The 26,700-nt window shown below is 60.7% G+C and overlaps 1 protein-coding gene and 1 long non-coding RNA gene across 6 annotated transcripts in view; one reads left to right on the top strand and one right to left on the bottom strand.

Moving 5' to 3' along the window:
- Positions 1-26,700, bottom strand: part of PLEKHG5 (pleckstrin homology and RhoGEF domain containing G5) — a 27,824-nt gene continuing 1,124 nt past the window's right edge. The window contains exons 1-21 of one of the 5 annotated variants that reach the window (XM_042950925.1): positions 17,138-17,251; positions 11,284-11,413; positions 9,991-10,093; positions 9,556-9,613; positions 9,106-9,197; positions 8,547-8,683; positions 8,121-8,266; positions 7,439-7,633; positions 7,167-7,361; positions 6,783-6,878; positions 6,128-6,178; positions 5,872-6,021; positions 5,457-5,567; positions 5,170-5,319; positions 4,943-5,080; positions 4,649-4,768; positions 2,863-2,995; positions 2,648-2,763; positions 2,378-2,565; positions 783-1,559; positions 1-498 (exon numbers count right to left, since the gene is read on the bottom strand). In XM_042950925.1, the coding sequence (XP_042806859.1) occupies positions 489-498; positions 783-1,559; positions 2,378-2,565; positions 2,648-2,763; positions 2,863-2,995; positions 4,649-4,768; positions 4,943-5,080; positions 5,170-5,319; positions 5,457-5,567; positions 5,872-6,021; positions 6,128-6,178; positions 6,783-6,878; positions 7,167-7,361; positions 7,439-7,633; positions 8,121-8,266; positions 8,547-8,683; positions 9,106-9,197; positions 9,556-9,613; positions 9,991-10,093; positions 11,284-11,413; positions 17,138-17,239 (3,198 nt within the window). In that variant the 5' untranslated portion in view covers positions 17,240-17,251 and the 3' untranslated portion in view covers positions 1-488. Of the gene's footprint in view, positions 499-778; positions 1,560-2,377; positions 2,566-2,647; positions 2,764-2,862; positions 2,996-4,648; positions 4,769-4,942; positions 5,081-5,169; positions 5,320-5,456; positions 5,568-5,871; positions 6,022-6,127; positions 6,179-6,782; positions 6,879-7,166; positions 7,362-7,438; positions 7,634-8,120; positions 8,267-8,546; positions 8,684-9,105; positions 9,198-9,555; positions 9,614-9,990; positions 10,094-11,283; positions 11,414-12,489; positions 12,551-17,137; positions 17,252-26,700 lie in introns of those variants that run through there. The other 4 variants (XM_042950928.1, XM_042950927.1, XM_042950926.1 and 1 more) reach the window with 4 other exon arrangements.
- LOC122226931 overlaps positions 25,663-26,700 on the top strand; it is a 5,719-nt gene continuing 4,681 nt past the window's right edge. Inside the window, exon 1 of the long non-coding RNA XR_006205818.1 lies at positions 25,663-25,713. This is a non-coding gene — a long non-coding RNA (uncharacterized LOC122226931). The remainder of the gene's footprint in view (positions 25,714-26,700) is intronic.

Below are 26,700 nucleotides of genomic sequence, written 5' to 3' on the forward strand. Positions count from 1 at the left end.
TTCTTCTGGTAGTATATACAAGTCTTTATAAAAGAATCAAAAGCTCAATAAATATGCAACTTTACACAGAGCCCAACCCGAGCCTGGGGTGGCCAGTGGGCCTGGGAGAGGGGGAGGCAAGGACAGGAGAGCAAACATCCCGTTTGGGGCCGGATGAGGGTGGAGGTGGGAAAGGCCGCCCTGGAGCCCACCCCAGGATTGGAGCTGGTGACTTCAGGGAGCAGCGAACAAGGGACCCTGCAGGGGTCGGGTGGACAGGTTAGTGGGGGTGGCCTTGGGGGGAGTCCTGAGGAAGTACTGCGGCCTGGGCCTGGAGCTCTGCTGAGCCCTCCTCCACTTCCATCCAGTCTGGCAAAGTGCAAATCGGGGGTCCTGCCCGGCGCTCTGGCTACTGTGCAGGCAGCAGCCGGAGCAGGGACCCGGATGCCCCAGGAGGCATGCTGTTTGCTGTCTCTTGGTCAGTGGCACCCTCGGGGGCCTCCCTCTGCTCAGACCTCCCTGCAAGAGAAGGGAAGGGACAGACAGTCCTTCCTTGGCTGATGCCACTTCCAGAGGGGGCTCTGGTCACCCTTCCTGCCCCACCAGACTCCTTAGGCCCCTTCCCCACCACCCTCTATAGACACTGCCATTCAGGCTCTGAAGCAGGTCTCAGGCTCCCTTCTCCCATCCCCACCTCCTAATGCCATCTGCTCCGTCATGACAGTGCCCCTACCCATTCCCAGGGCTCAGTGCCCCCAAGGCCAACACACTGGGCCATAAGCCCTCTTCCCCAGGCCACTCACGAGGCAGTGAGCGTGGAGTTAAGCAGCAGGGTGGTCCTGATTCGGTACAGTTGGGCCAGCGTCAGCTTCCGGTGCTGGGCAGAGATCCCTGGGTGGGGCTCGGGCTGCACCCTGGGTGAGGCCCCCAAGGACAGCTCTCTGCTCCTCCTGGTGGGTCTTTCGGGCGCCCCAGCTGGGCACCTGGTTCTGCCCTCCAGCTCTGATGGCTTGGGGCCACTGCCAGGGCTGGGTGCCCCCCGGTGAACCCAGCTGGGCCCGGCTTCCTGAGGGGAGCCCTGAGTCCTCGTGCCAGAGACCGTAACGGCCAAGCAGAGTTCTGACAGACTGCGGCTGGGGGCCGGGGGCGCTCCACGGGCAGTGGCCCCTGATAGCAGCTGGAGGAGGCTAGCCTCAGATTTGGACTTGAGCAGGTGGGGCGGGCGGGGCAGCAGCTGGACAGGGGTGCGGCGGCGGAGACGGGGTGAGGGTGGGGGTGAAGGGGCCTGTGGTAACTCCGGGGGCCGGGGCGCTGGCTCCACCGCAGGGGCTGGGGCCACAAAGTCTCGCAGGGAGGTGGGGGACAGGGTGCCGTAGGCAGAGTCCATGGAGCAGGAGCGGCCGTCCACGGGCCCCAGGGGCAGCAGCTCGCTGGTGGGCGTGACAGATGAGGCAGTGGTGCCGAGAGAGGTCTCGTCCGACTGGGAGCTGAAGGGGCCACCCTCGAACTCGGGAGAGGACAGCGGCTCCCCAGGCTCCACCACAACCATGGCCAGGGTCTCCGTGGAGCCATCTGAGGCGCTGTGGGGCCGGGAGAGGACAGTCAGCCCAGCCTCAGGAGGCCCAGATGGCCTGGTACAGCCAGTGCTTGGCAACGCAGAGGTCCACAGCCTCCACCCTCCCGACCTGAGGCTCAGAGATGGCAAAGGCATGTGGCCCGTGAGCCAGAGCTCCCAACCTGGGCCTACAACACAGACGCCCATAATGGTGTCTGTCACCACCACGCTCCTCCCTCCAGCTGGACACAGTGCAACAATCCTCAGCTCAGGGATGCCGGGTGGGTCAGTTGGTTGAGCGTCTGACTCTTGATCTCGGCTGAGGTCGTGACCTCATGGCTCGTGAGGTTGAGCCCCGTGTCAGGCTCTGCGCTGGCAGTGCGAAGGGAGCCTGCTTGGGATTCTCTGTCTTCATCTCTCTCTGCCTCTCCCCCACTTGCTTGCTCACGCTCTCTCTCTCTCTCTCTCTCAAGAATAAACAAACATTAAAAAAAAAAAAAAAAAAAAAGAATCTTCCGCTCAGCTCCACCCCACTGGCACTGGGGGATCAGAGTCCGCGCTCAAGGTCAAAACCTTTTGCCATCCCCGCCGGGACTCTGGTGGGAGACAGAGCCCTCTCCCTCACGTTGTGGTCACAGCACGAAGCCATTCGGAGGAAGGTGGGGAGTCTGGGCCCTGCCCGGTGTCAGCGGCCCTGGGGTCAGGAGGGCCCCGCTCGGGGTCAGCGGCCCTGGGGTCAGGAGGGCCCTGCTCAGGGTCAAGAGGGCCCTGCTCGGGGTCAGGAGGGCTGGGCCGCAGCACCTGCCCTGCTCTGGCTCGCAGAGCGGCCCCGGGCGAGCATACCAGTGCTGGGAGTTGAGACTGTTGCTGCTCCTGCGCAGGATGGTGGGGGAGCTGGCGGCAGAAGCGCTACTCTCCCCCGCTTCCTCCTCGTCCTCGTCCTCGTCCTCTTCGTCCTCCTCCTCTTCCAGGCTCTGCAGGTGCGGCTGGCTGCCTGGCTGCTCCTGGGTGCGCAGCTGCTGCAGTTGGTTCTGCGGGTGGGGGAGGGGGTGGTGAGCGGCTCCCCCCGACGGGCCACCCTGGCCACCCACCCGCCCACCACCCGGCTCTCACCTGGGCGTTGTAAATGGCGTCCACCCAGCCACGGCACAGAGCCTGGCCGCTGGCCTGGAACGTGTAGGCCCCCACAGCGCTGTGGAACTCGTTCAGGTAGATGAGGAGAAAGGAGCCTGGTGAGGAGGGGCTCCCATCAGTGCCAGCTAGGACCACAGCCCCTGTCCATCAGGGCCCCCTCCCCACCCCACCGGGAGCAGGGCCGGCCTCCGCACCGGGGTCTCGAAGCTCTCGGCACACAATCTTGTCCACCAGCAGTGGCGGCCGGATGACCTTGGTCCTCTCGGCCTTCTTCACCGCCTTGGTCACCAAGAGTAGGTCCGTGAAGAGGAAGCAGTACACGTCCATCTGGAGTGGGGGTGGGGGGAGCAAGGGGAGCAGGCCAGGCCCGGGATCAGGGCCAGGGTCTTGGGACCTCAGCCTATCTGCCGCGACGCCCTCTCCTGGGCTGGGCCCCTTCCTGCCTGCGCTTTGGTGATGTTGCTGGGGGCACCCGGGTTTGGTCAAACGCCTTCCCTGCTCCCTGCCCCCCATGAATCTGGGAATACAATTAAGATGAAAAGCAAGGTGGAGCTAACATACTTGTCATTTATTTCAATTAAAGGTTTACATTATAATTTAAAAATAATTCCAGAAATTGGTAAACCACAAGAAATTATAATATTCTAAAATGATAGAGAATAACTGAACGAGGCTCAAAGACTGCTTCCATTTGGGTGGTTCAAAGCATGTCTGAAGATTTTGAGGCTTAAGTGACTATCAGCCAACAATTAAGGGGTCCAGGGCAGCAGTGCTGAAAGTGTTCACTTTTAGATAGTCCACAGTATAAAAATTATTCTTTTTAAGGGGCGCCTGGGTGGCTCAGTCGGTTGAGCGTCCGACTTCAGCTCAGGTCATGATCTCGTGGTCTGTGGGTTTGAGCCCCGCATCGGGCTCTGTGCCAACAGGTCAGAGCCTGGAACCTGCTTCAGATTCTGTGTCTCCCTCTCTCTCTGCCCCTCTCCCGCTCACGCTCCATTTCTCTCTGCCTCTCAAAAATAAACAAATGTAATAAAAACAAATTATTTTGTTTTAATTAATTATTATTTTAGAGAAAAAGTGCGTGCCTGTGTGAGAGAAAACAGGGAGGGGCAGAGGAAGAGAGAGGATCCCAAGCAGGCTCCAGGGTCAGCACAGAGTCTCGTGCAGGGCTCGATCTCACAACTCAGGGATCAAGATCTGAGCTGAAATCAAGAGTCAGATGCTCAACCGACTGAGCCACTCAGGTGTACCAAATAATTCCTTTAAAAAAAATTATGTTTATAATATTAAGATATTATTTGTATTTTTTACTTTGATCCCCTCAGAAGTGAAAAAGCAGAGCTTTCCAGAGGCTACAGGACATGTGATGATATCATTGTGATGGCTAATGGACTTCTGCTTGTGTATTTTTGTACTTTCTAGAATCTCCTATGGTAGTAGTTTAGATTGTAAGTATTTTCAGAGATTAGTTCAGTTTGTTCTCAAAAACAATACTATGTGCCTGTTATTTTTGTTTATAGGTGTTATTACAATAAACTGTACCTTAGTTATAAAAAAAAAAAAAAAAAGGTTTACATTAAAGAGAAAGAGGGAAGTGATTTTAAAACCACAATTTGCAGGCTCTGGGTTAAGCACCTGGGATTAATAGCTCAGGAGCGAGGCTCCGGGTTGTTCCTGGCCTGCTCTTGGAATGGGCCCCCTCCCTCCCACCAGGAACCCACATGGCACCAGCAAGTGGGCAAGACCAGCACCCCACGGGCTGTGTGGTTGCTGCCATATCTGTAAAGAGTAAATGGCAGGCAGATCATCAGCCCTCGTGTGACCACAAAGTCATCCTTTCTTGAATTGCCACCCAACTGCCAGGGCAGCTGAGAACCACTAAATAGGGCCCAGAAGGTCCCCAGGAAAGGGTGGTCCAAACGCACAGGGGAAGAGGGGGTGCGGAAGGGGCCCCGGGCGTGAGGTGGTCCCTAGACTCACCTTGCTGTCCTTCCCCTCCTTCATCCTCAGGCTCCCCTCCAGCAGCAGCTGTCGTGTCTCCTCGGGGGAGGCGCCAGGGATGGGTGCTGTCAGGTCCAGATGCAGAAATTCCTTCAGGAGCTGGTGATTGGGGGCGGGGCAGGGGGGGGGGGCACGTGTAGGGAGGTCACGGTCTGACTCCCCTTCTCCACTGGAAGTCCGCGCGAAAGATTCCCGGCCTAGGCGCCTGTCTGCCAGGGTGGCCCCTCCTCCATTCCCGCGGGGCCAGGGTCCCCCGCACAGGCAGCCTCCCACCTTGTCCACCTCGTCGTTGCTGCCCTCCACCACCTCGTAGGCGTCGATGCGGCTCACCACGGCCGCCAGCCGCTGCCGCTCTTGCCGCTGCCGCATGCACGCGTTCACGTGGTGGATGAAGCGCTCCACCGAGTCGATCTGCAGGGCGGGCAGGCGATGGCAGGTTCAGGGCCAGGGTCTGGGGGCGGCCGCGAGCTGCGGAGGGACCCGCGCGCCTCCCCGGTTACCATGGTGACGACGGCCTCCTTGGCGCGCGGCTCGTCGGTCTTCCTCAACACTGACTTGAGCAGCAGCGGGTACTTGGTGAGCCGCTGGTGGGGCTTGGCCAGCATGTCGCTCAGCTTCAGCCGCTGGCACTGCTGATGCTTCTCGGCCCACTGCGGCGCAGGCGGGGACGCGGCTCAGGGCGCGCCCCGCCCCCGGGTCCCAGGTCACGCCCGCCGCCCGCCCCCCGCCCCCAGTGCACCTGCTGCCCCGGTGGGCCCAACTGTCCTGCGCCCCGGCCCTTCCTCACCGTGACGTATGCCCGGAAGAGGTCGTTGTCGCGCAGCAGGCCGCGCATGTACTCCATGCAGCCCTCCTCCTCCATGCAGTATCGGATGTAGGGCTTGAAGAGGGAGCCGAACTGGCCCGGGACGGAACAGGCACGGTTACTGCGCGCTCTCCGCGGCCAGGCCCTGCGCCGGGAGCCTCACGAGCCCTCCCTCACCGCACTTTCGCGACCACCCCAGGCTGAACTTCCGCCAGACAGAAAGGGCAGATGGCCAGGTGGGGTTCAAACCCGGGCGACCGCCTCGGAATTCCTTGCCTCCGACCACTAGGGGTCACGGGGCGCCAGGGTCGCGGGGAGGCTGGGGTGGTGGGCAGACGGGATCGGCGCCCTAGCCCTGCCGCGGTGTCCCCCCCCCTGTGTCCGGCCCGGCCCGTACCATCTTGAAGCCTCTGAGGAAGTCCCCGGGCTGCAGCAGCGCCCGCGTGCGCCGCGCCTTCTCCAGCACCGGCACCATCACGCTGCCCCACAGTCCGCGGTGCAGCCGCACGATCTCGGGGATGTTGCTGAACAGGCGCTCGGCCTCCACCTGAAGGGGCGGGAGGTGCGCTCGGCCCCGCCCCCGGCCGGGCCCCGCCCCTCCGGCTCCATCCTTGTGTCCCGCCCCCGCCCCGCCCCCCGGGGCCACACCTCACCTCACACAGCAGCCCGGATTCTTGCAGGTTCAGGAGGCAGCAGAGGAACAGCTGTGGGGGCAGGGGGCGCTGCAGCTGGGGGGGCGTCCCAGTCCCGACGCCCCCCCGCCCCCAGGCTGTTAGGCTCCCCTCTACCCCTTACCCCTCCCAGGAAGCCCTGAAACAGCTTGGGACAGAGACGGTTCACCCCTTCAGAAAAGGCCCGACCTCCACGGCCCACCGGGGGTTCATCCTGCCTCGTCCCCACCTGGAGGGAAAGCTCTGGGAGACTGGCCTTGCAGTGACACCTGGAACTCTCTCCTCCAGCTCTGTCCTGGCTCGGCCCCAAGTTTCAGCTAAGGAGTTCTTCCTGAACCCCAAGCCAAAGATAGGTGCTCTCCCCAGGGTGAAGTACACACACACACACACACACACACACTCTCACACTCCACTTCCACAGGCCGGGTGTGGGCTGCTGGGCACCTGGCACACAGCAGGTGTTCAGAGACAGTGGCTGAATGAACGAGTGCAAGAGTGAGCCTAGTGCTCAGCTAACTTGGCAAACTTGCCCAAAGCTTTCTTTCCCCTGTTCTTCTGCAAAGCCCCAAACTCTGTTCAGGGGCCCCCAGAGGGAGGCCCTGGGGGGCAGGGAGGCAGGGTGCGGACCCACACTCACGTTGGTGATCACCCTCAGTTTCTTAATGTAGGAGGCTTCTGTGTGCAGGAGCTCCCACACCGCCTCCTGCTGGTGGCACTGCCTCCGGGACAGCTTCTGTGGGAAGTGCAGGAGGTTGGCCAGGAGTCCCAGAGGGTGCCCGGATGACCCGGGAGGGGGTGAGCCACCTTGCAGGCAACCTCCTTTTCCCCGTGGAAACATGAGGTCCCCCAAGTTCTGCACCCTCCTCCACCACTAAAACAGCCAAGCGGCACACCGCATGTTCCTCGCCTCAGTTTCCCCACAGCCTGGTGGGGAACACCTTGTAGAGCACCTTGTCACTGGGTCCTTGGAAGTGTCCCCTTGCCCTGAAGGGAAGGGAGGAAGGGCCGCGGCTGTACCCACCTCAGGCCCATCAATGAGCTCCCGCCAGCTGTCTTCCAGCCGCAGACAGGCGTCCTCCTCCTCCTCCTCCTCCTCCTCGTCCCCCTCCTCCTCCCATGAGTCGTGGTCGAAGCGCAGCCTGCGGGGCAGCCGCGGCAGCCCAAAGAGGCTGTAGGCGTGCAGCTTGCCCTCCAGCTGCTCCATCTTGTCTACCTCCTGGAAGGAGACCCACAGCTGGGGTCAGGGGACGGGCTCGCCAGCCACCCTGCCCCAGGGCCCACGGGACCACATACCCGGCCCAAAGCGCTGGTGCTGGGGCTCGAGCTGAAGAAGCCACTGAAGCGACTGGCCGCCCGGTTCTTCCAGCTGTCGCTGCCACCACTGCTACCACTGGGCAGAGAGCAGCTGGAAGGCGTGGGGGCCTCCTGCCCAGGGATGCTCGTCTCCCCCAGGAACTCCGACATGTTCTTTCGGCGGCGGCCAGGGGCCTGGCCGGGAGAGGGCGATCAAGGCCAGGGCCCCCCTGACCCTGACACCCCCCCCTACCCCACGGTGGGTTTCCTGGACCTCGGGGAAGCTGAGACGTGGGAGGGTCTCTGCACCCCCGCCCTGGGATGCCACCTCTTCTAGGACCCGTAGATGCTCTGGGGGCTGAAGATCCAGGCACAGGTGTAGCTGGACCACCGCCCAGCCCCCAGCCCCAAGCACCACACAGTCACAGGCACACTTAGATGCACAGCTTATAAACACAGCTCCAAATGGATACACACACACACACACACACACACACACACACACACACACTCCTCAGGCATTAGCAGACTCTCAGAGACAAGACCCATTCTCTTGGGGCTCCCTATCCTCAGAGCCACCCCTATTTTCTAGAAGGGGAAATTAAATCCCAAGAGGCGAGGGGCCCAGCTGACCTCCCCTCTAAGGTCCCTCCCCGCCCCCAGCCCTGACACAGCCCCTCACCAGGATATCCAGGCTCTCCCGGCGGCTCTGGGGTTCCACGCGCTCCAAGGAGGGGGGCCCGGCCCTGGCTGGCCGCAGGATTGGCAGACTCAGGGATTTGGAGTCCTTCACTCCCTGTTCCACCTTCCCCTCGTCCCCCGGTTTGGCTGGGGCAGCAGTAGGGGCAAGGAGAGGTCCTCAGCATCCAGGCCCGGTGGAGAAGGGAACCCAAGACCTCTCTCTCCTGGATCCCAACCAAGGCCTAGCTGCCCTCCCCTGAGGCCCCGCCCTGCCAGCACCCATTGCCAGGGCCCAGCAGAGACACCTGTATGGTAATGAGCCAGCTCAGGGCCATGGCCGATGGGAATCTGAGCCTGGGAAGAAGCGGCCATCTCCGGGAGGCCCGGTCAGGCCCCAGCCGCCCCACCTGCCAGGTTAACTGCTCACCTTTGACCCGCAGGTAGTGTCCCCCGAACCTGTAGGCCTCAAAGGTGAGGGACAGGGGCGTGTTGGATTGGTCCAGGTAGATATCCACCTTGCCCAGCGTGATGCCCTTCCTTTCAAATACCGGCAGCAGCACCTCCCTGCCCCAGGATGGGAGGGGTGGCCGTTAGGGGGCAGGCACACGAACCCCCACCCTATGCCCAGCTCCAGCTCCACCCCACCTTACCAGTGGGAAAGGGAGCCACCCGCAGGATCACACACAGGTACGAGGACACACAGGTGTGCGTGCACACACAGCTGCCTACAGAGGTTCGCACGCTCCCACATGGGTCGACACACAAACCAGTGCTCCCATGCCCTCCCGCTTCCGTGTCTGCCACCAGGGTGGACACTGTCACGTGCTGGTCCACATCCAGGAACTGGGCCATGCGCACACGTGTTGAAATCCATGGGTGGGTCCGCTCACTCACCGGCCACCACACAGACACACACAGTTACGCCTGCAAGGAGCCACCCGCACCCCCGGCCCCACTCCCCCTGCCTCGGCCCCACCAAGCCCTACCCCAGCGACTTCTTCTTCATGGCTGGTACGATCTCTGTCTCAATGTCTACATTCAGGTCAAACTTCAGGGTGAAGCACTCCTTGCTGGGGTCCTGAAAGGGTGTGGGTCTCAGCTTCTGCACCCCTTGTCTCGGCGCCTCCCCCGCTACCAGGGTGCAGGATGGGAACCCCAGCATGGGAGTGAACCCAGGGATCTCCCCAGCCTGCCTCGGTCCCAAGGAGGTGCCCAGTGTCCCTCTTGCCCAAGGGAGGTGTTCCTGTGGCATCTCCCATCCAGCTAAGGTGGATAGTAGTGGGCGGCAGGGCAGGGTGGGCAGGGAGGGACCCACTCACTCCAGGCCCCGTTCCTGGTCCTGGAGCTCAGAGCAGACAGGCCCAGTCTTGGGGATGGAAAGGAAAGGGCCCAGGAAGGCTGACAGGAACCCCCCTGACAGCCCAGGGGCTCCTTACATCTGTGTGTCTCCTCCTTGCCTTCTTGGAGAGTTTCAGGCCTGTGCTCTTCCGGTCCCTGCAGGACAGGGCAGAGGTTGGAGGCACGGGTAGGCCCTCACCAGGGCGGGATGTGAACAGGCCCCGGCTGCCCACTCTCTGCTCACCCCAGGCGATCAGATAACTAACTCAGGTGCAGCTCAGGCAGGCCAGGGCCCACAAGGGGCTGAGTGCCCTCTGGTGGTCAACCGAGGAGCCACACCCAGTGGTACCTAGACAGGAGTCTGCTGCGCCAGGCTGGAGGCTGGCCCAGGCTGGGCAGCTTCCTCCAGGAATCAGGGCATCCACAGGGGCACGGAGGGGTCTCCAGTCGGGTGTTCTGAAGCCTCTTGTCCCTGGATCTCGGATCTGAGATCCAGCCTTGGGATCCCTCAGGTGTCCGCTTTGCCCACCTACCCTTTGCCATCCAGAGAGCTTTCCTCTTCCTCCTCCAAGTCCGCTGCAGGGCTGGTGCGTGGGGGGCATGACCGGGTAGACACGTTTCTGGCCAGAACAGAGCCTTTGGGGTAAAGTGGGAGGAAAGGTCATGCCTATTCCCTCCCTGGCTGTCTTCTTAGCCTGCTACCAGTCCTGGGAACCCCCCACCCCCAACAAACTAGGGCCCTTCAGGTCTGTGCAGAGAGGGGCTCAGTCACTGCTGATCACCCATCCATCCCTAGACTCAAAAAGACACAAGCACCCTGGGATGACACCCCAGGTGATGCCCTGCCCCCAAACCTGTGGCCTCAGTCTACCCTTCTATAAAATAGGGATAAGGAAGCTCTGCCTCTGGGATTGTTGCAGGAAGGAACCAAAGTCTACGGCTCCTTCTCTCAGGCCTCCTCTCCACACAACCTCCCCACCACTGTGAACACACCCAGAGTCCCAGGGGGCCTTGGCAGAGGGGGAGAGTCCTTCTGTCCATCTGACCAGCTAAAAATGGAGACACAGGGTTGGCATTTCTGGCCAGGCTCAGATGCCTGTAAGTCACCCCAGCACAGCCAGTTGGTGCTGGGCCTGGGCCAGGTCCCCACTCAGCAGGAGGGTTTCTGGTTCCTTTCTACAAGCTCCTTCTGACCTGCCCACACCCACCCCCACGGCCCCTGCTCGCCAGCAGCCTGGCTGGAGGATTTGCCCAGCAGTCCCCTACCCTGAGGAAAAGAAAGGGGCCTTTTCCATGCTGGCCCGGGGCGAAAGGCAGGAGCAGGTATGGGATGTGCAGACCCAACAACAAGGACCCAGAACCCGGAAGAGACAGGCCTGCTCTCAACATGGGGCACAGTCCCCCAACCTTTTCTCTTGTTTAAAAACTTGTAGCACAGAAGGAGCCACAACGTACTTCGGTTTCATGATTTACAGTTAACTCTTGTTCTTCTTTTTCTTATGTTTATTTATTTTCGAGAGAGAGAGAGAGAGAGTGCGAGCAGGGGAGGTGTGGAGAGAGAGGGAGGCACAGAATCCAAAGCAGGCACCAGGCTCTGAGCCATCACCACAGAGCCCGACGTGGGGCTCAAACTCACAGACCGTGAGGTCATGACCTGAGTCAAGTCGGCCGCTTAACCAACTGAGCCACCCGGGTGCCCCAACTCTTGTCCTTCTGATGGCCCGTCACAGCTCCAACAGCTACCAAGACACCGTGCCCCTAAACAGGGAGTTCAGGGCTGCTCTGGGAACCCTATGCGCCCGGCTGGAGTCCCTACCCACGCTCACCTTGGGGAGGCAGGTCGAAGCGGACGTGCCCATCATAATGCATGGCGCTGTGGAACTTGCTGTCACAGGCCTCGCAGAGGTTGAGGGGCCCCCGGCGGTGCAGCTGCTGGCAGTCAGCGTGGTGGCATACCTTGTGGGGAAGGAGGGAAAGGTGGGTCGGGCTGGGCCCCCTTAGAGGGTCAGGCAGGCGGGCCTGTGGCCCGACCACTGCAGTGCACAAGTGGGGTTGCGGTCCGTCCGAGGGCTGCTCTTCATTTTCCAACCGTCCATTCCCCACAGGGTGCCCTGTGCTGACGAATTCACTCTGCAGACCTTTCCCAAACTCCACCGTGGTTCCATTCTGAGGGGTGCAGAGAAAAGCAGATCCCTGCCCTCGAGGAACAGATCGTGGAGGGGAGACTTCCTGTAAGGAACCACGAGGCTGTTGCTACCAGGGTCTCTTCCTGGGGTGCAGGCAGGAAGGGCACCCCAAAATGCTCAAGGCTGCCATTTGCTTCTGCCAGCTCAGTGTTGGAAACGGCAAGCCCTTCCTGTCCTCCCCTCCAGACCCTCTGCTCTAGTTCTATGACCTGTCTGGCCCCTGCATGGCCAACCTCACATGGGACGAAGGGGGTTCTAGGGGACTTAGGGACAGGTGCTGGCAGTCTGGGTGATCAGGCAGTACCCCTCCCCCCGCACACACCAGTATTTACTGTATTTACCGTATCACCCTGTACACGTTCTCCCCCATCCCTGTGGATAACTGTCCCATTTTCTCCTCTGCCCTCCGGCTCCCACAGCCTACCTCTGACCCCTCCGCTTCCTACTTTCCTTGTCCCCTGCCCCCACCCCAGCCCAACACGTCCACCCGCCTGCCCCACACTGGGGGCGTCACCGTGCTCCGGTCCCAGCCACCTCCCAGCGAGCCCTCCCCTCCCCTATAGTGTCAGGCTCCGCGTCTATTGGCTCAAGACAGGTTCTTTCCCATCTGAGGCTCCCTTTCCCCGTTCCCCGTTCCCTTTCTGCAAAGCCCGGTGAAACAGGTCTCCATCCTGACCACTTCCTACTTTTCCCTCCCAGTACTTGTTACCTTATTTTCCCTGACTTTCCATTTTTAAATGTTTCAAACCTACAGAAAACTGTAAGAACGGTACAATGACATCCACACACCCTTCTACCTTCCCCGGTCACGAACATTTTGTCACACTGGCCTTCTCTGTCACCTACCTCTCCCCTGGCGAAGGGCGCGGGCGTTCTCCTACAAACCCCCAAAACAATGGGCACCCTCGGGAAACTGAACGCTGGTATATGATCCGTCTAAGGTCCGCTGTCTGAACAATGGCCTTTATAGCTTTTTTCCCCATATGGGAGCCAATTCAGGATTCGCGCATGCGTTCGTTTGTATCTGTTTATCCCTTTAAGAAACAGTTCTCTGTCCTTTTTGTTTTTTCTTTCATCACACTGACGTTTTTGAAGCATTCAAGCCAGCAGTCTGGGAGAAAGCCCCTCCACGGGGATCTTTCTGGAGGTCCTTGGATGGTTTCGGGCTGAGCATTTGGGGCAACGACACGAGAGAGTGGACTGTGCCCTCGTCAGTGCGCCCATCAGTGTGGCTGGATCCCTTGGGGGCCTCGCGGTACTGCGTAAAGGCCCTTTTTCTCTCTGTAATGAATAAGCAGCCCATGGGGAGATAACTTCGAGACATCCTGTTCCCGGCAATCTCACACTCCAGGGTTTTCACATCCACTGGTGACGTCTACCTAAATCAAACATGACTACGACGGTTGCAACTGAAGATTTTCTAATTCTTCCCTTCTCTCTCAGACCCTCTCCCATCTTGGGCCCCCACCATGTTTTCTTTTTTTTAATAACTGGGTTTTTTTTTGTTTGTTTGTTTTTAGTTTATTTATTTATTTGGGGTGGGGGGAGAGAGAGAGAGATTGAGAGAGAACCCCAAGCAGGCGCAGAGCCTGATGCGGGGCTCAAACCCACACACCGTGAGATCACGACCTGAGCTGAAGTTGGACACTTAACCAACACCCAGGAGCGCTCCCTCCCCCCCACCATGTTTCTAAGTCCACGCGTAGGACCCAGCACTGCCACAGGTGGTCTCTTGCACACCGTCTCCTCCGTGGGCCCCAGGACCCCATGTTCTGCGGCTTCCCCCGCAGCATTCGGCTCCCTTGCCTGCCTCCTGCTCACGTTTATCCGCATCCCATACCCCTGGGGACTCAGCCAGTCTCGTGACCCGAAAAGCCATCTACGTGCCGAGGGCTCCCGGAGGTAAATCTTCAGTCAGGTCCTCACCCAGGACACCAGACCAACCTTCTCCATGCCCCCCTTGGGTTCCGAGAAGCGCCTCCCACTGCCCACGTCCTCTCGTGTGCTGCCAGACTGCCACCTGCACCTCCCTGCACCGCAGTCAATGGCAGTGCCTTCCAGCTGCATGGGAGTATGGGCTGAATTGCGTCCCTCAAACAGGTCAAGGCCTAACCCCGGGTCCCTCAGAATGTGACCTTATTTAGAAATAGGGTTATTGCAGATGCCTTTAGTTAAGATGAGGTCATGCTGGAGTCTGTCACCAAGCGGCGTATGGGGTAATCCTGTGACTGGGGTCCTCACACAAGAAGAGGAGAGACAGAAACAGGGACACGTGGGAATGAGGCAACTGGCTTAGACTACACTGTGTGGCTCTCCATATGTGGAGAATAAACTTCCCACGCAATCGGGGTTCACTGTCACCACAGCCCTAGGGAATGAATACATTAGGCCCAAATCCCTGGGGTCACCTCTGACCGTTCTGTTACACCCCCATCCAGTCGATGGAACGACGGGACGACGCTTGCGGCTCTCCCTTCAATAGCTGTGGCTTCAACCCGGCCAGGCTCATTAGCCCACTGCTGCCCCCGGTGGCCGTCCCGGTCACCTCCCAGTGGGATTCCAACAGTGACCTCATAACCGGTCTCCCTGCTTCCACCTGCCCTGAGCATCATCTCCGTGAGCAGCCAGAGTGGCCCCTGCTCAACCAGGAGTCACATTCACCTCCTCAGAACCCTCGATGGCTTCCCATCTCACTCCAGGAAAGGGCAGAGTCCCGTATGGTGACTGCAGGGGCCCCCCTGCCCTGCCCTCCCGTCCTGGCTCACCCTGCTCCCCACCGCCCCCTGGCGACCCCGACTCGCTGCCTCTGAGCCCTGACCATCTGCCACTCGCTCGGCTGGAATGCTCTTGCTCTCTCTCTCTCAAAAATAAATAAATAAACTTAAGAAACAACAACAGTGCTTTAAAGTCAATGCCCCTCCACACTCTCTGTCCCCTCGGTGTCCTTTCCGCGGTGGACCAGCCTGTTTCACTTTGGTGCCTCTCCAGCTCGCCAGCCCTGCAAGGACAGTGATTTTAGTCTGTCCGACTCACTGCCCTAGCTCAGGTCCTAGCCACTCAGTGAATACTTGTTCGGTCTACTAATCAGGGTGATGCAGGGTCACTGAAGAGTTTTGTCTGGGGAGAGCCCCATCAGAGATTTTCAAGGTGACAGACAGGGTGAGGACAGACAGCAGAGAAAGTAATCAAAGGGAGGAAGAACAAGTCTGATCGCTGCAACTCGGGGTCACCGTGTGCCTGGGGCCGCACAGAGGGCCCCTCCCCCGAGGAGGCAGGAGCTACGACTGCCCCTATTTTACAGAGGAGGAAAGTGGGACTCAGGGAGGTTGCGAGGTACTTGTTGGGCGTCACACAGCCAGCGAAGCCGGGACTTGAGCCCAGCGTGTGTAGCTCCAGTGCCTAGATGTCCAGCATATTCATACCGTCTATCTCTTGGGTGGCTAAGAAGGGAGAGAGGAGCGGGGGAAGCCGGCCCGGGGGCAGCAGTCGGGCGGCCGGTGGGGGAGTGCTACAGAGAGAAGAGGGAAGCAGTCATAGTTTGATGCTGCCTGCTTGGGCTCCTGTGGCCTCCTAGGCCTCCGTCAGAGAGAAAACAAAACAAAACAAGAACACCCAAAAAACGTGGGCAGAGAAACGACAGCCAGCAGGGGGCAGACTGGGGACTCCTCTGGCTCCAGGGGGTCTGACGTTTCCAGGCCTGGGCCCCGGGTGAGCGGCGGGGCGTGGACATGATGGCCCAGACTCCCGAAGGCAGCCTGAGCGCCACATGCGCCCAACTCCCACATCCTTCTCAGCGGTCTTCAAGTGTGTCCGTGGGGCTTTGGGCAGGGGTGAGGGGCGCCCCTCAGCCAGCGCAGCTGTTTCTACCTTCACTTCACCTACTCCCAAACAGTGTGAAAACCGCTATCCTCCGCCATGGCTCTGCCTGCATGGCCGACAGACATCAGCCCTGGCTTTGCAGATTCTGGACCCCCCTCCCCCGCCCCTCCCCCCACCAGCTGCAAGCATCTCCTCTTGACAATGACTCGGGGGGAAGGCACCCACCCCACTTCAGCCCCTTCTTCCCGAGGAGCCCCGCAGTCTGCCAGCCAGGCGGCCATCCCCCGCCTCTGCATCCAGCCTGGCAGCCGGCCTGGCACAGATGGCCCCTCCCACCCCTTCCAGGCCTCTTGTGATTTCCCCGCTGGCTTCATTTTGCTGGCGCCCAGGCACAGAGCGGTGGGACTGCGGACCTGCGGGTTACCCAGGCCCTAGTCTCATAGTGGGTGGGAGGTGACATGGCAGGGGCCATGCGAGGTTCGAAGAGTCCTGCGGAGGGCCTCCGGGACCCCTCCAGCCCAAGTCCCTGGCTCTCTGCCACAATCCTGTTTTTAAACCAATCTAACGTAAGGGCGGCAGATTGTACACAGAGTCACTCCCGATAGCAGATTCAGCATTCCGCAAACATTTATTGAGCACCTACTAGGCGCCCGCCCTGTGGAGGCACTGGTCTCCCTGAGGCTCAGGAGGATTCACTTCCCAGCTCTGTGCTGGGCTCTGGTGAACACCACCACCGCTCCTCCTCCCGTTACTACTAACTACTACCACTACTAATGGTGATGGGAGCCAGTGCCCCTCCGCCATGGTGATCTGTTCTGCTTCCATCCCCCCAGCAGCCCCCAGGCTCAGGGACACCAGGGGCATGTGAGGGTCAGGCCCAGGATCTGAACCAGGTGGGTGTTTCTTTACTTAATTCAACGAGTCTGGTTGATGACGGCTTCCAGGAGCCCCCAGAGAGAACCACAAGCCCAACTGGGAGGCTCAGACTGGGGTGAGCAGAGGCCCCTTGCTCTGAATCTGCTCCCCCACCCCTTCTGGTACCTCCATCCCCACCAAACTGCTGGATGTCCGCAGCTCCCTCTGGGAGCGAGGGTCTCCCCTGCGCTAAAACAGGGCAGCCCCTTCCCAAAGCCAGACTCTTGGACCTTCTCTCAGACCGAGGTGCCTATTCTCCACCTCCTTGTTGCCCACCACGGCCACCCTCTGAGAGCGGCACCACCCCTGCCAGTGGGGGAGGGGCAGCAGGGTCCCAGGAAAAAAGTTCCCGGGACTCAACCCACCGAGAGGAGAGCCCACCGGATGGAACAGCCAGATCACCCAGCACCTCCAAAGGCAGCGAATGGACCCCAGCTTTACGAATAACAGAGGGGGCCCGTTGGGGAGCACGGTGGGGATGGGGCACCAGAAGTCAGACTTCCCCACTCACACACCAGCCAGAGGCTGGAGCGGGGATGGGGGGAGGGTGGGCAGGGCCTGGACGGAGGAAGGACAGGGAGCTGGGGCCCCAGCGCAGGGCCTGGCACCCACAGGTGAGTCGGGAGGCAGCCCCAGACACAAAAGGCTAAGGGCTGGCGGGCCACCTCGCCGCCCCGGGGCCCTTCGGTCGCAGGGTGGGGAAACATCCCCAGGGGCGAGCGGTCGCGCGCACCCCCGCCCCGCCGCCCACGCCCCGTACCTGGCCTTCGCCGTCGCGGGCGCGACCCTCCGCCGGACAGGGCAGCCCGGGGCCCGGCCTGGAGGCCGCGCGGCGCCCGGAGACGCCGGGGCCCGTCCCCATGGCGGCCGGAGGAAGCGGCGGTCTGCGCCGCCCGCCGGACAAAGCGCGGGGCTCCGCTTCCTGCCATTGTGCGGCCGCGCCCGCCCCCGGCCGAGCGCGCCGGGACCCCGGGGCCCCCGCCCGCCTCGGCCATCCCGGGGCGGCTCCGCTGCGACCCCAGCCCCGCCCCCGGCGCAAAGGTTCGGGGCTCGGGCGTCCCCGTCGGACCTGCTCTGGGCCTCGGGGAGCTCCCAGGACGAGGGCGCCCGGGCCGGGCCCGCCCCGGCTGCGGAGCCCCGACCCCCCGCCCAGCCCCGCGGGCGCCCCGCTCCGCCCGGCCCTCCACCCCACCCCCAACGCCGACGTCTGGGGCCCAAAGGCCCCTCCCTTCAGTCCTGGAGACCCCGCCTCAGAACCTCAACTCCGGGACGCTTTCTCCCTCTCCCAAGGGAGCCCTCCGAAAGCTGGTGGCAGAAGGGGGTGGGGGGCAGAACGGGGACACCTGTCTCTGCTCTGACCTCCAACTGGCCGGGCCACACATCCAGCGCTCAGAGCCCCTCCGGGGAGTCACCCTGGCGCCCGCGCACAGTCCTCGAGACCCCAGCCTCAGAGCCTGGGCCTGGGGGACCCTGCTCCCACTGCCCAGGCCAGCGGTGAAGGCAGAGGAGCGGAGGGCTCCAGGCGACCACTGGTGGAGGCGGCAGGCGATAGGCAGGCACGTGGGTGGAAAGGGCAGTGATGGTAGATCTTCCGGAGCCCCCAGGAGTTGGGTGAGACGGAGCATCGGGAAAACCTGGGAGCCCAACTCGGCTTTCCCCCCAGATCTCTGCTGCTCCAGGCTGGGTCCCTTCCACCAGCCCCACGGCCAGGGAGGCGCTCTTCAGAGCCCTAGATTAGAGGGACCAGGATTGGGCGGGGGGGGGGGGGGGGGGGGGGGGGGGGTGGAGGGTGATGGTGGGGTCCCCGCCGTAGATTACACTCACTCCCAAGAGGTGGGGGGCGGGCACAACTATGGAGTGACTCAAAAGTCTACAGGCAGGACTGAAACCCAGTCCTGACTCTGTTGTTCTGGAATGGCCTCCTTGGGACCCCATCTCAGTACCTCTGGTGCTGCAGGGGGGACATGATGTCATCACCCTACCCATCCCCTACACAGCTCCTCCTCCATGGGGGGGGGGGGAGGGGAACAGGGCAGGGTCTCTGAAGATGGCTCTGAGGAGGTAGCAGTTTACTCCAATCAGGAGGTTTCAAGGACCACCTCCACTCCCAAAGCCCAAGCCATCCACTGTCCACACCACAGGCAGATAGATCTTTTGAAAACTAAAACCCGAACACCTCGCTCCTCCCTTAAAACCTTCCAGGAATTTGGAATAAAATCCCAACATGGCTAGCCCCGACCTCACCTCCCGGCAGGTCCCTCACGGTGGTCTCCATGCTAGCCTGCCTCGTCCGTCCCCACGACTCACCAAGCTCAGCACCCGCACCTCTGTGTTCTCTGTCTGGAACCCTGGGCCCCTGATCTTGCCACGGCTGGCACTGGATCCCGGCTTCAATGCCACCTCCTCAACAAGGCTTTAACCTCCTCTCAAAATAAGTAGCCCCTTACATGTCTCACTTCCAATCCTCTTAAACTAAACTCTTTCCTCCTAAGCATTTAAAACTACCTGAAATTGTTTGACTTCCTTGTTCACTTCTTGATGACCACCCCTCCCCACTTGAATATCCTCTCCAGAGCCCAGGGTCCTTAGCTGTCTGGCCCACACGGCGCCCTCCACCCAGCAGGTGGTCAGTGTAGACTAGGAGAACAAATGGATGAAAGCAGAGGAAGGGTCTTCATGCCAGAGAAGGCCACGAGGGCAGGGAAGATCTCTGCCAGGGTGTCCCTTCCTGCTGCCACTGGTCGACAAAACCCTCCCCACTGCCTGACCGTAGGATTGCTTCTTTTTGCTAGCAAACGTGACCTCGGGCCTGCTGGCCTGGGCGGTGGTTTCTACCACAAATTCTCTGTTCTTGCTGCCCTACAGGCTGACAGCTGAGCACTCCCAAATGCCAGGCCTGTGCCAGTATCCTGTTCACTACTCTCAAAGGAAGAGGCACGGTTACCATCTCCACTTAACAGATGGGGACACTGAGGCTTGGAAAAGTTAAGTGGCTTGCCCCGGGTGCAAAGTGGGGAAACAGAAGAATGCCTGTGCTTTGGACCACTATCCAGGGGCCTCAGGCAGGGTGGGGGGCATGGAGACCAGCTAAGTGGTGGTTTAACAGCAGGGCCTTGAGTTCTACCGGCTTGGGAACAGGGCAGGTCCCAAAGCCAGTTCAGGGGGATCCTACTGGCCTGGGGTTAGCAGGTCACATCAAGCAGAAACCTCGGGGGCTGGGCCAGGTAGGTCACCGGAGGTCACCTGAGTGACCAGGCCCTGGCCATTCCCCAGTCATGCTGCTGCTTGCTTCCTCCAGCCACGGCAGAGGGCCTGCTCCTCAGAAGGCCAGGGCCCTAGTGCCCCAGGGCCGAGAGGGAAGGAGGGTCAAGGAAGCTGCAGAGTCAGGGGAGGAAAGGAGCCCCTGGCCCTCGCGCCAGGAGAGGGAGAAGGCCTCAGCAGTCTCCTGGGTCCCCACTTCCTCTAGAGGAGGGAGCTGAAATAGCCCATGCCCAGGACAAAGAAGTCCTCGGCCCTGGCTCCCTGGGGAGGGGGCCCCTCTCCAGCCCAGCCCCAGCTCCAGGCTCATGAGTCAGGACTGGCTTGTTGAAACTGATACCCAGAAACCAGATGCTGGGGCTGATGAATAATGGAGTCTCCAAGGCAGAAGCCCCCCTTCCGCTCCCCCGCCGCAGCACCATCTCCCAAACCCAGAAAAGCAGGGGACTGTGGGCAGTCCACCCCCACAGCAGGTGGGGGACCCGGCCTGGTCTTCGGTGAGACAGAGGAGCTCCCTGTCTAGGAGGAGAGACCATAGATCTGGGGCCAGCTCCATGTTCTGCCCACAACAACCGGCCTGGAGCACCTTGGCTAGAGGGACACCACTGCCCAGGGGCTCCCCATCCGGGCTGAGCTCCCCTGGGAGCCTACTGGCCCCAAGGCCCCATCTAGCTCCTTGGAGATCCAAGGGTGGAGGCTGCATGTTTGAGCAGGTCGGCCAGGGTGGGGCCAACTCTGCCAGGCTTCTCTCCAAACAGCCCACCCAGCCCCTCCCTTCCCCTAGGCCTGGGCCTCACCCCTTGTCCTTGGATTCTGGGGCCCACCTGGAGGCAGAGCCTGCCCTGAGGCCCTGCCCTGTGCTGGATGGATGCAGGGAACCTCTCTGCAGGCCCAGCTAACCACGTGGGCCCCAGAAGTCAGCAAGGCCCCTACCACCCCAGGGAGCAGTCCAGCTGGGACCCAGTTTTAGGGACAGAGGCAGAGGCTGTGGTCAGTGAACCTCACCCCCTGCCCAGTCCCTGCACGAATGTGCCAGGTCCTGGAGCCCCAGATGCCAGCATCGAAGCCAGTGTCTTCTCCTGATACCTCTCTCTCCAGCACTGTATAAAAGTCTCCCTGGGAGGGAATGAGGAAGAAGGCACATGCCTGGGCTACAGAAGACCTGCTTCTGGGTCCCACCTACCCCTGCCCTTGCCCATCTGTGCAAAGAGGGCACTGGCCAGTTCTCTAGAATATTCTACCTAGGGATGGCTCCTGGGCCTTAATATGTGCCTGGACCCTGGCCAAGGGGCACAAGAACAGTAAAATCCTCCTACGGCCCCACAAACCTGGGGAAGGTTACTGGGGAATCTGTAGGGCCCAGGACCCCCTCGGTCTCCATTTCTTCGTCTTTCATCATGGCAAGCCAAGGCCTCTCCAGGTTCATGGGTCTTCTCCCTCTCCCCTCCCCCAATCGGGTCCCAGCCGGCCCAGACTGCCTGAGGCTCAGACTCGCGCGCCCCCTGCCGGCCTCGAAACGACTTTCCGCCTCGGACCAACTCTCGGACGCCCAGATTGGGCAGGGTCGCCCGAGCCTCCCAGCCACCCCGCGCCAAGCCCCACTCCAGGATCCTCTCGCCCAGTCAACAATCCTCACACCGGAGAGGGGTCCCCATTGGCTCCACACTGCCCTAGCGCCGAGCCAACCCCACCCTAGAATCATTGGGGTGGGGGCGGGAGCTTGAGCCCATTCCACCTTCAAGTAAATGGAGGTAGAGCCAGTGGAGCCCATCGATACCCCCCCCCCCCCCCGCAGCCCTGGGACTGCGTCGGTCCCTTTACTCCCGGTTCTGTCCATTAATTCGGGGGGAGTCCTGGACGCCGGAACCACAGCCGTCCCGATCCCAGCCCCGTCTCGTCCCCAGCTTCCCCTTGAGACTCACCTTAGGGACACGAGTCTCCTCCCCTGTGGCTGGGGCTCGGGCAAGGCTGCCAAAGCCCCGAGGGGCGCGCAGAGCCAGGGGGACCGGAGCCGCGGGGCGGGCTCAGTCGGCTCTGAGCCGGCGTAGGGCGCGGGACGTAGGGGAATTACGGTAGGCCGGCGCGGGCGCTACCACCTGGGCGGGCCGGGACGTACCATCGGCGCGCCCGGCTGGCGAGGGGGAGCGCGGGGAGCCCGGGAAGGAAGCGCGGCCGGCGCTGGGGGGTAATCTAGGGTCCGGGCTGCGGGGCCGGGAGGGAGGGGTCGTCACTGTCCCCGAGGGGGCTGGCTCTTCACAAATGTGCGGGAAGTTCCAAGTCCCTAGGCTTTAACCTGGGCTTGAAGACGGGAGGTCGCCGGTCCCCGGCGAGGGCCCGCGGCGGGAAGCAGTCCCGGCCTGAGAGAGGGAGGCCCCGGGGGGTCCAGGCGCAGAGACCCTCAGGCCGAGCCCGGCCGGGCATCGCCCCAAGCCAGGCTCGCTTCCGCTGGATTCTGAACTGTGCCGTCCACGGCGCCTGAGAAACGGGCCCGCCTATCTCTGTGCCCCCTCCTTTTCCCTAGCCCGTGCCTGGCATGGCTGAAAAGGGGGCCATTCGGCCCTTTGGTGCTTCCCAGCTTCCCTCTCCCGGCTGCCTAAGTTCAGAATAACTCCGCGCTGGGCACGGGGGTTGCGGGGAGTGCACGAGGACACCGGCGAGGATACAGGAGTATTGCGAGAGGAACTGGCCCCAGCACACCAACCCCCTTCCCTAATTATCACTACTAGTGGCGGGCCTGGGGCCGATCTTGGGCTCAGGCGCACCAGCGTTTTTCCAAACCTAGAACCCCCTCCCACAAGCCGGTCACCAGGCCAAGGCCTCTAGGCTGCCGGTTCTCTTTCCTAGCAGGCTCTGCCCTCTTTGGCAGCACTGACCTCACTGGGGCTGGGTCCACTCCAGGACGGCTCATCTTGGCCACATCACACATGGTGGATCCTCTGTCCCTGCCTCTTGGGCCTGGCGCCCCATGCCGTCACCCACCGCCCCCAGAATTACTTAGCCAAAGCCCAGGACTTCCGTTTGCCCTGCTACTCTGGTTCTGCCGCTTCCTCCAGCTGCAGACTGGACTGCCACCTGCCTACAGCTGACCAGCATCTAAAAGTCACCCCCAGAAATCCCCAGAATCTGGCCACTCTCAAGGGCACCCTGGCCTCCCACCTCGCACTCCCAGAGCACCACCCTGGAGAATAGGTGACTCCCTCTCCCATTATTCACTACATCCTGCCCATTCTTTCCCCACAAGGATCTCAAGTCCGCCCCTTCCTCTGCCCTGTGTCCGCTGGTCTTCAGCTGGCCACCACTCCCCTAGACACACCTCCCCCTGACTCATCCCTGCCACCTCACAACCTGTTGTTAAACCGGCAGGGAACTCTAAGGTCATCAAATCCAACGTCCACTCTGCTTGAATGCTTATAGGAATGGGGTGCTCACAACCTGTACACTGGGGAGCAGCTTCAGCTGTTGGAAACTTCCCATCCTGCCTGGGCCCTTGGAGCCAAGCAGAAAAAGTCACCTCCCTTTCCTCCTGATAGCTCCTTAGAAATGGGAGGCTCTGAGGACAGACAGGTCTGGTTTAAGTCCTGGCCTTGCCTTGGTGAGTCACTTACCCCCCTGCTTCATGGGATCCTATCGCTCATGTGGAGATGGGGTGGTCCCTATGGCATAGGGAGGGTGTGAGGACAGAGGAGGTCCCTTTGGGGAGACATAGAAAGCAGGGCCTGGCACACAGTAGGTGCTGAATACATGAGTGGTGGCTGCTAGAAGCATCACCTTTGAGAATGATGATGCCCTGAGGGTCCCATCTCCAGGATAAATACCCTTGAGTCTTCAGTTCCCTCTGAAGTGATGGTCCAATGTCCCCTGGGCCAGCGAAAGCCCTCCACCATGTCCCCTTGTGACCTGGAGTGCCCTGCAGACTTTGACCAGATCACCCAGCTCAAGGGGGCCCGGCGAGGAGTTGGGGAGTCCGGACACCATCTGTCCTGTGGTTACTCTGCAGGAGGGCTGGATACTCACTATATCATCACCAGGCCCCCCTTGAGAGAGGGAACAAACACTCCCTTCATCTCCACCCCTCCCAAGACTCCAAGCTCCACCTGCCCTGGGGACAGGACAGATGTGCCATAAACATTTGCCATGCTGGGTGGGGTTGGCTGGGGTCTGGGCTGGAATCTGGGGAGGTCTCAGATCTCAGGGAGGGGAAGGAGGGCACGCCCAAAGCCTAGGGGTTTCTCTCCCCTTCCATGGCGGATGAACAGCTAGCATTCTCTTGAACCTACATCATGCCACACTCCACGCCAAGCACTTCACATCTGAGCCCTGTTTAATCCTACCCACAACTCAAGAAGCCTCAGTCTGCAGATGAAGAAACGGAGATCAGAGAGGTATAGTGACTTGCCCAGGGTCACACAGCTGGAAAGGAGTAGGCTTTGACCTTGGAGCCACTCTACACATCCTCATCCAGAGCAGGGGCAGGGGTACAACTTCTCTCCTGTGATCTCCGAGGCCCTGACTTCGGGGGGCTCCTGCCCCTCTGCTCACTCAGCTTCCCTCCATCTCCACACCTCCTCGTTCCTCAGGACGCCAGCAGCCTCCTCCAGGAGCCTGTGCCCCAGAACCCCCAGGGCAGGAGGTAGGGGCGGGGCGGCTGCTTCATCTCAGAAGCCCCAGCACCCACGACAGGCTGAAATTTAAAAAGCCTGGAGACGGGCTTGTCAAACCCAAGTGCTGACTTCTCCCCTCCTAGGATGTCCGCTCCAGGAGGTCCTGGGCCTAGAAGTGGGCCCTGCACAGCAGACGCTATAAGCTCATTTGGTGAACGAATGAATGACATCATCTCCTTTAAAAAGCTAGTCCTGGGACATCTGGGTGGCTCAGTTGGTTGGGCGTCCGACATCAGCTCAGGTCATGATCTCACAGCTCGTGAGTTCGAGCCCCACGTCGGGCTCTGTGCCAACAACTCATAGCCTGGAGCCTGCTTCGGATTCTGTGTCTCCCTCTCTCTCTGCCCCTCCCCTGCTCATGCTCTGTCTCTCTCTGTCTCAGAAATAAATAAAAACATCAAAAAAAATTAAAAATAAAATAAAATAAAATAAAATAAATAAATAAATAAATAAATAAATAAATAAAAAGCTAGTCCTACCCTGCTAGCCTTCTGAGCGTGGCTGGGGAGGAACAAGAATGAGGCCCTTGATCCCCCTCCGGAAACAGCTCTGCTGGCCATGCTGTGCAAGGTGGGCAAAAGCTCTTTCCTCCCTGAGCCTCATTTCCCTCACGTCATGCGAGAATAACGCTTTCCTCCTGACCTCTCGAGGGTTCAGTGACACAAGCATCAGGGCCTGACACCCCACCTAGGGCACAAGTGCGTTTGGTCGGTGGTGGTGATTGTCACCATCAAGGACATTCTTTGTTCCTCTTCCTCGGCAAAGCAGGATGTCATTTGCCTCTTCTCTCGCTCTCTGCTTCAGCCTGCTCGACCCCTTGGCAAGACTGGCCCCCCTGCCTCTCTGATCACTCAGGCATCCCTGGCCCCAAAGTGAGTCTGTGCCATTTGTCCTAAAGTGGGTCCTATGAGTGCCAGGGCCTGGTGTCTCCCACGGCAGTCTGGGTGACCCTCTGGCCCATGGCAGTCATGCTGAGTTCCAGGCAGGCCGGGGCTGGGCTGGAGCTAGGACCGGGAGGCTGCAGAGGGCCCCCACTTGCTGAGACCAGCTCTCAACTCATAGGCCTCACCTCTGCATGGTCCGAGCCCTCCTACCCTTGCCCCTGCCTGCAGCAGCCTGGGGACTTGCCCCAGGAGCAACTACCCAAGGAGGGGCCCCAGGGCTCTGCAGGCCCCTGGCAGGATGTATGTTGGGGGTAGCTGAGGCCAGTTTGTTGCCAGGAGCCCCCATCTGGGAAAGAGGCAACCAGCCAACACCAGAGCCCCAATGCCAGGCACCATCCGTGCCAGCAGATTGTGTCTGACATCACAGCCACCCCCCTGCCCGGTGACCACGGCAACTGAAAGCCTCCCCCTCCTGTCTCCGCCCCCAGAACAGTCCTCCGTGTTCCTTCTAACCTGGTCTTCCTGTGCAGAATGTATGAGCATGTGTCTGGGCGGAGGGGGGTGGGAGAGGGAGCTGGGGTGGGGGGGTGGGAGGGTGGCATTTTTAATTTCCTGCAGCTGGCAGAGCTGAGCTACACGGTGGTTAGGAACACAGGTTCCGACGTTACACAGAGCTGGGCTCTGGGTTCGAATCCCAGCTCTACTATATCCTGGCCATGTGTCCTTGGGTGAGCCATTAGCTCCCTGAGCCTCAGTTTCCTCATCTATAAATAATAACGACAGGACAGATCTCAGAAGGCCAGAAGGAGGAGACAGCGAGTCCTCAGCTCCCCAGCTTGACACAGTAAGAGCTGGCAGTCATTACCATGGTCACTCAAATGCGTGCTGGAAGGGGCCACGCTTGGGTTTGAGCCCTGGCTTGGTCTCTCATGAGCTGTGGGGCCTCAGCCAAGTCACAGGACCTCTCTGAACCTTGCTATCTTCATCTGGAAAAGGGGGCACGCAGGCCGGCCCAACAGAGCTGCCACAAACAGCACATAAGGCACAGAGAGCATGTGGCACAAAGCCCGGCGCATAATGGACAGAGGTGCCCGGCGACGATATTTATCATTCTCCCTCTTGTTCTGCCCTGCTGCTGGCTCCCAAGGCCTGGCGCTTCAGGACCAATTTGTCCCTTCTTCCCTCTATCATTCCCATGGCACCCTCACTCTCACCAAGTTCCAAAGTGTCCCTGACCCATGCCCAGGCCTGAAGAGTGATCCAGTGCTCCAGGAAGGGGGCCAGCTGGGCACTGGAACACAGCCTGAGCTGGGGGGGGGGGGGGGAGGGAGGGGCGCCCTTTCTCTTCCTGGGTCTCAGCTTCCTCTTCTGTGACATGGGGCCACAGCTCCTGTCACCTCAGGGTGGCCACAAGGACTGCAGTGCAGGAAAGGGCTTTGGTGTACCCCTGCTCCCTGTTCTTACAGAAGTCCCCTCCATTTTGCTGTTTCTGAGCCAAGGGCGGCCCCTTGGCCTCTTAA

This window comes from Panthera leo, chromosome C1, assembly GCF_018350215.1.
Source record: "Panthera leo isolate Ple1 chromosome C1, P.leo_Ple1_pat1.1, whole genome shotgun sequence".
Classification (NCBI taxonomy): Eukaryota; Metazoa; Chordata; class Mammalia; order Carnivora; family Felidae; genus Panthera; species Panthera leo.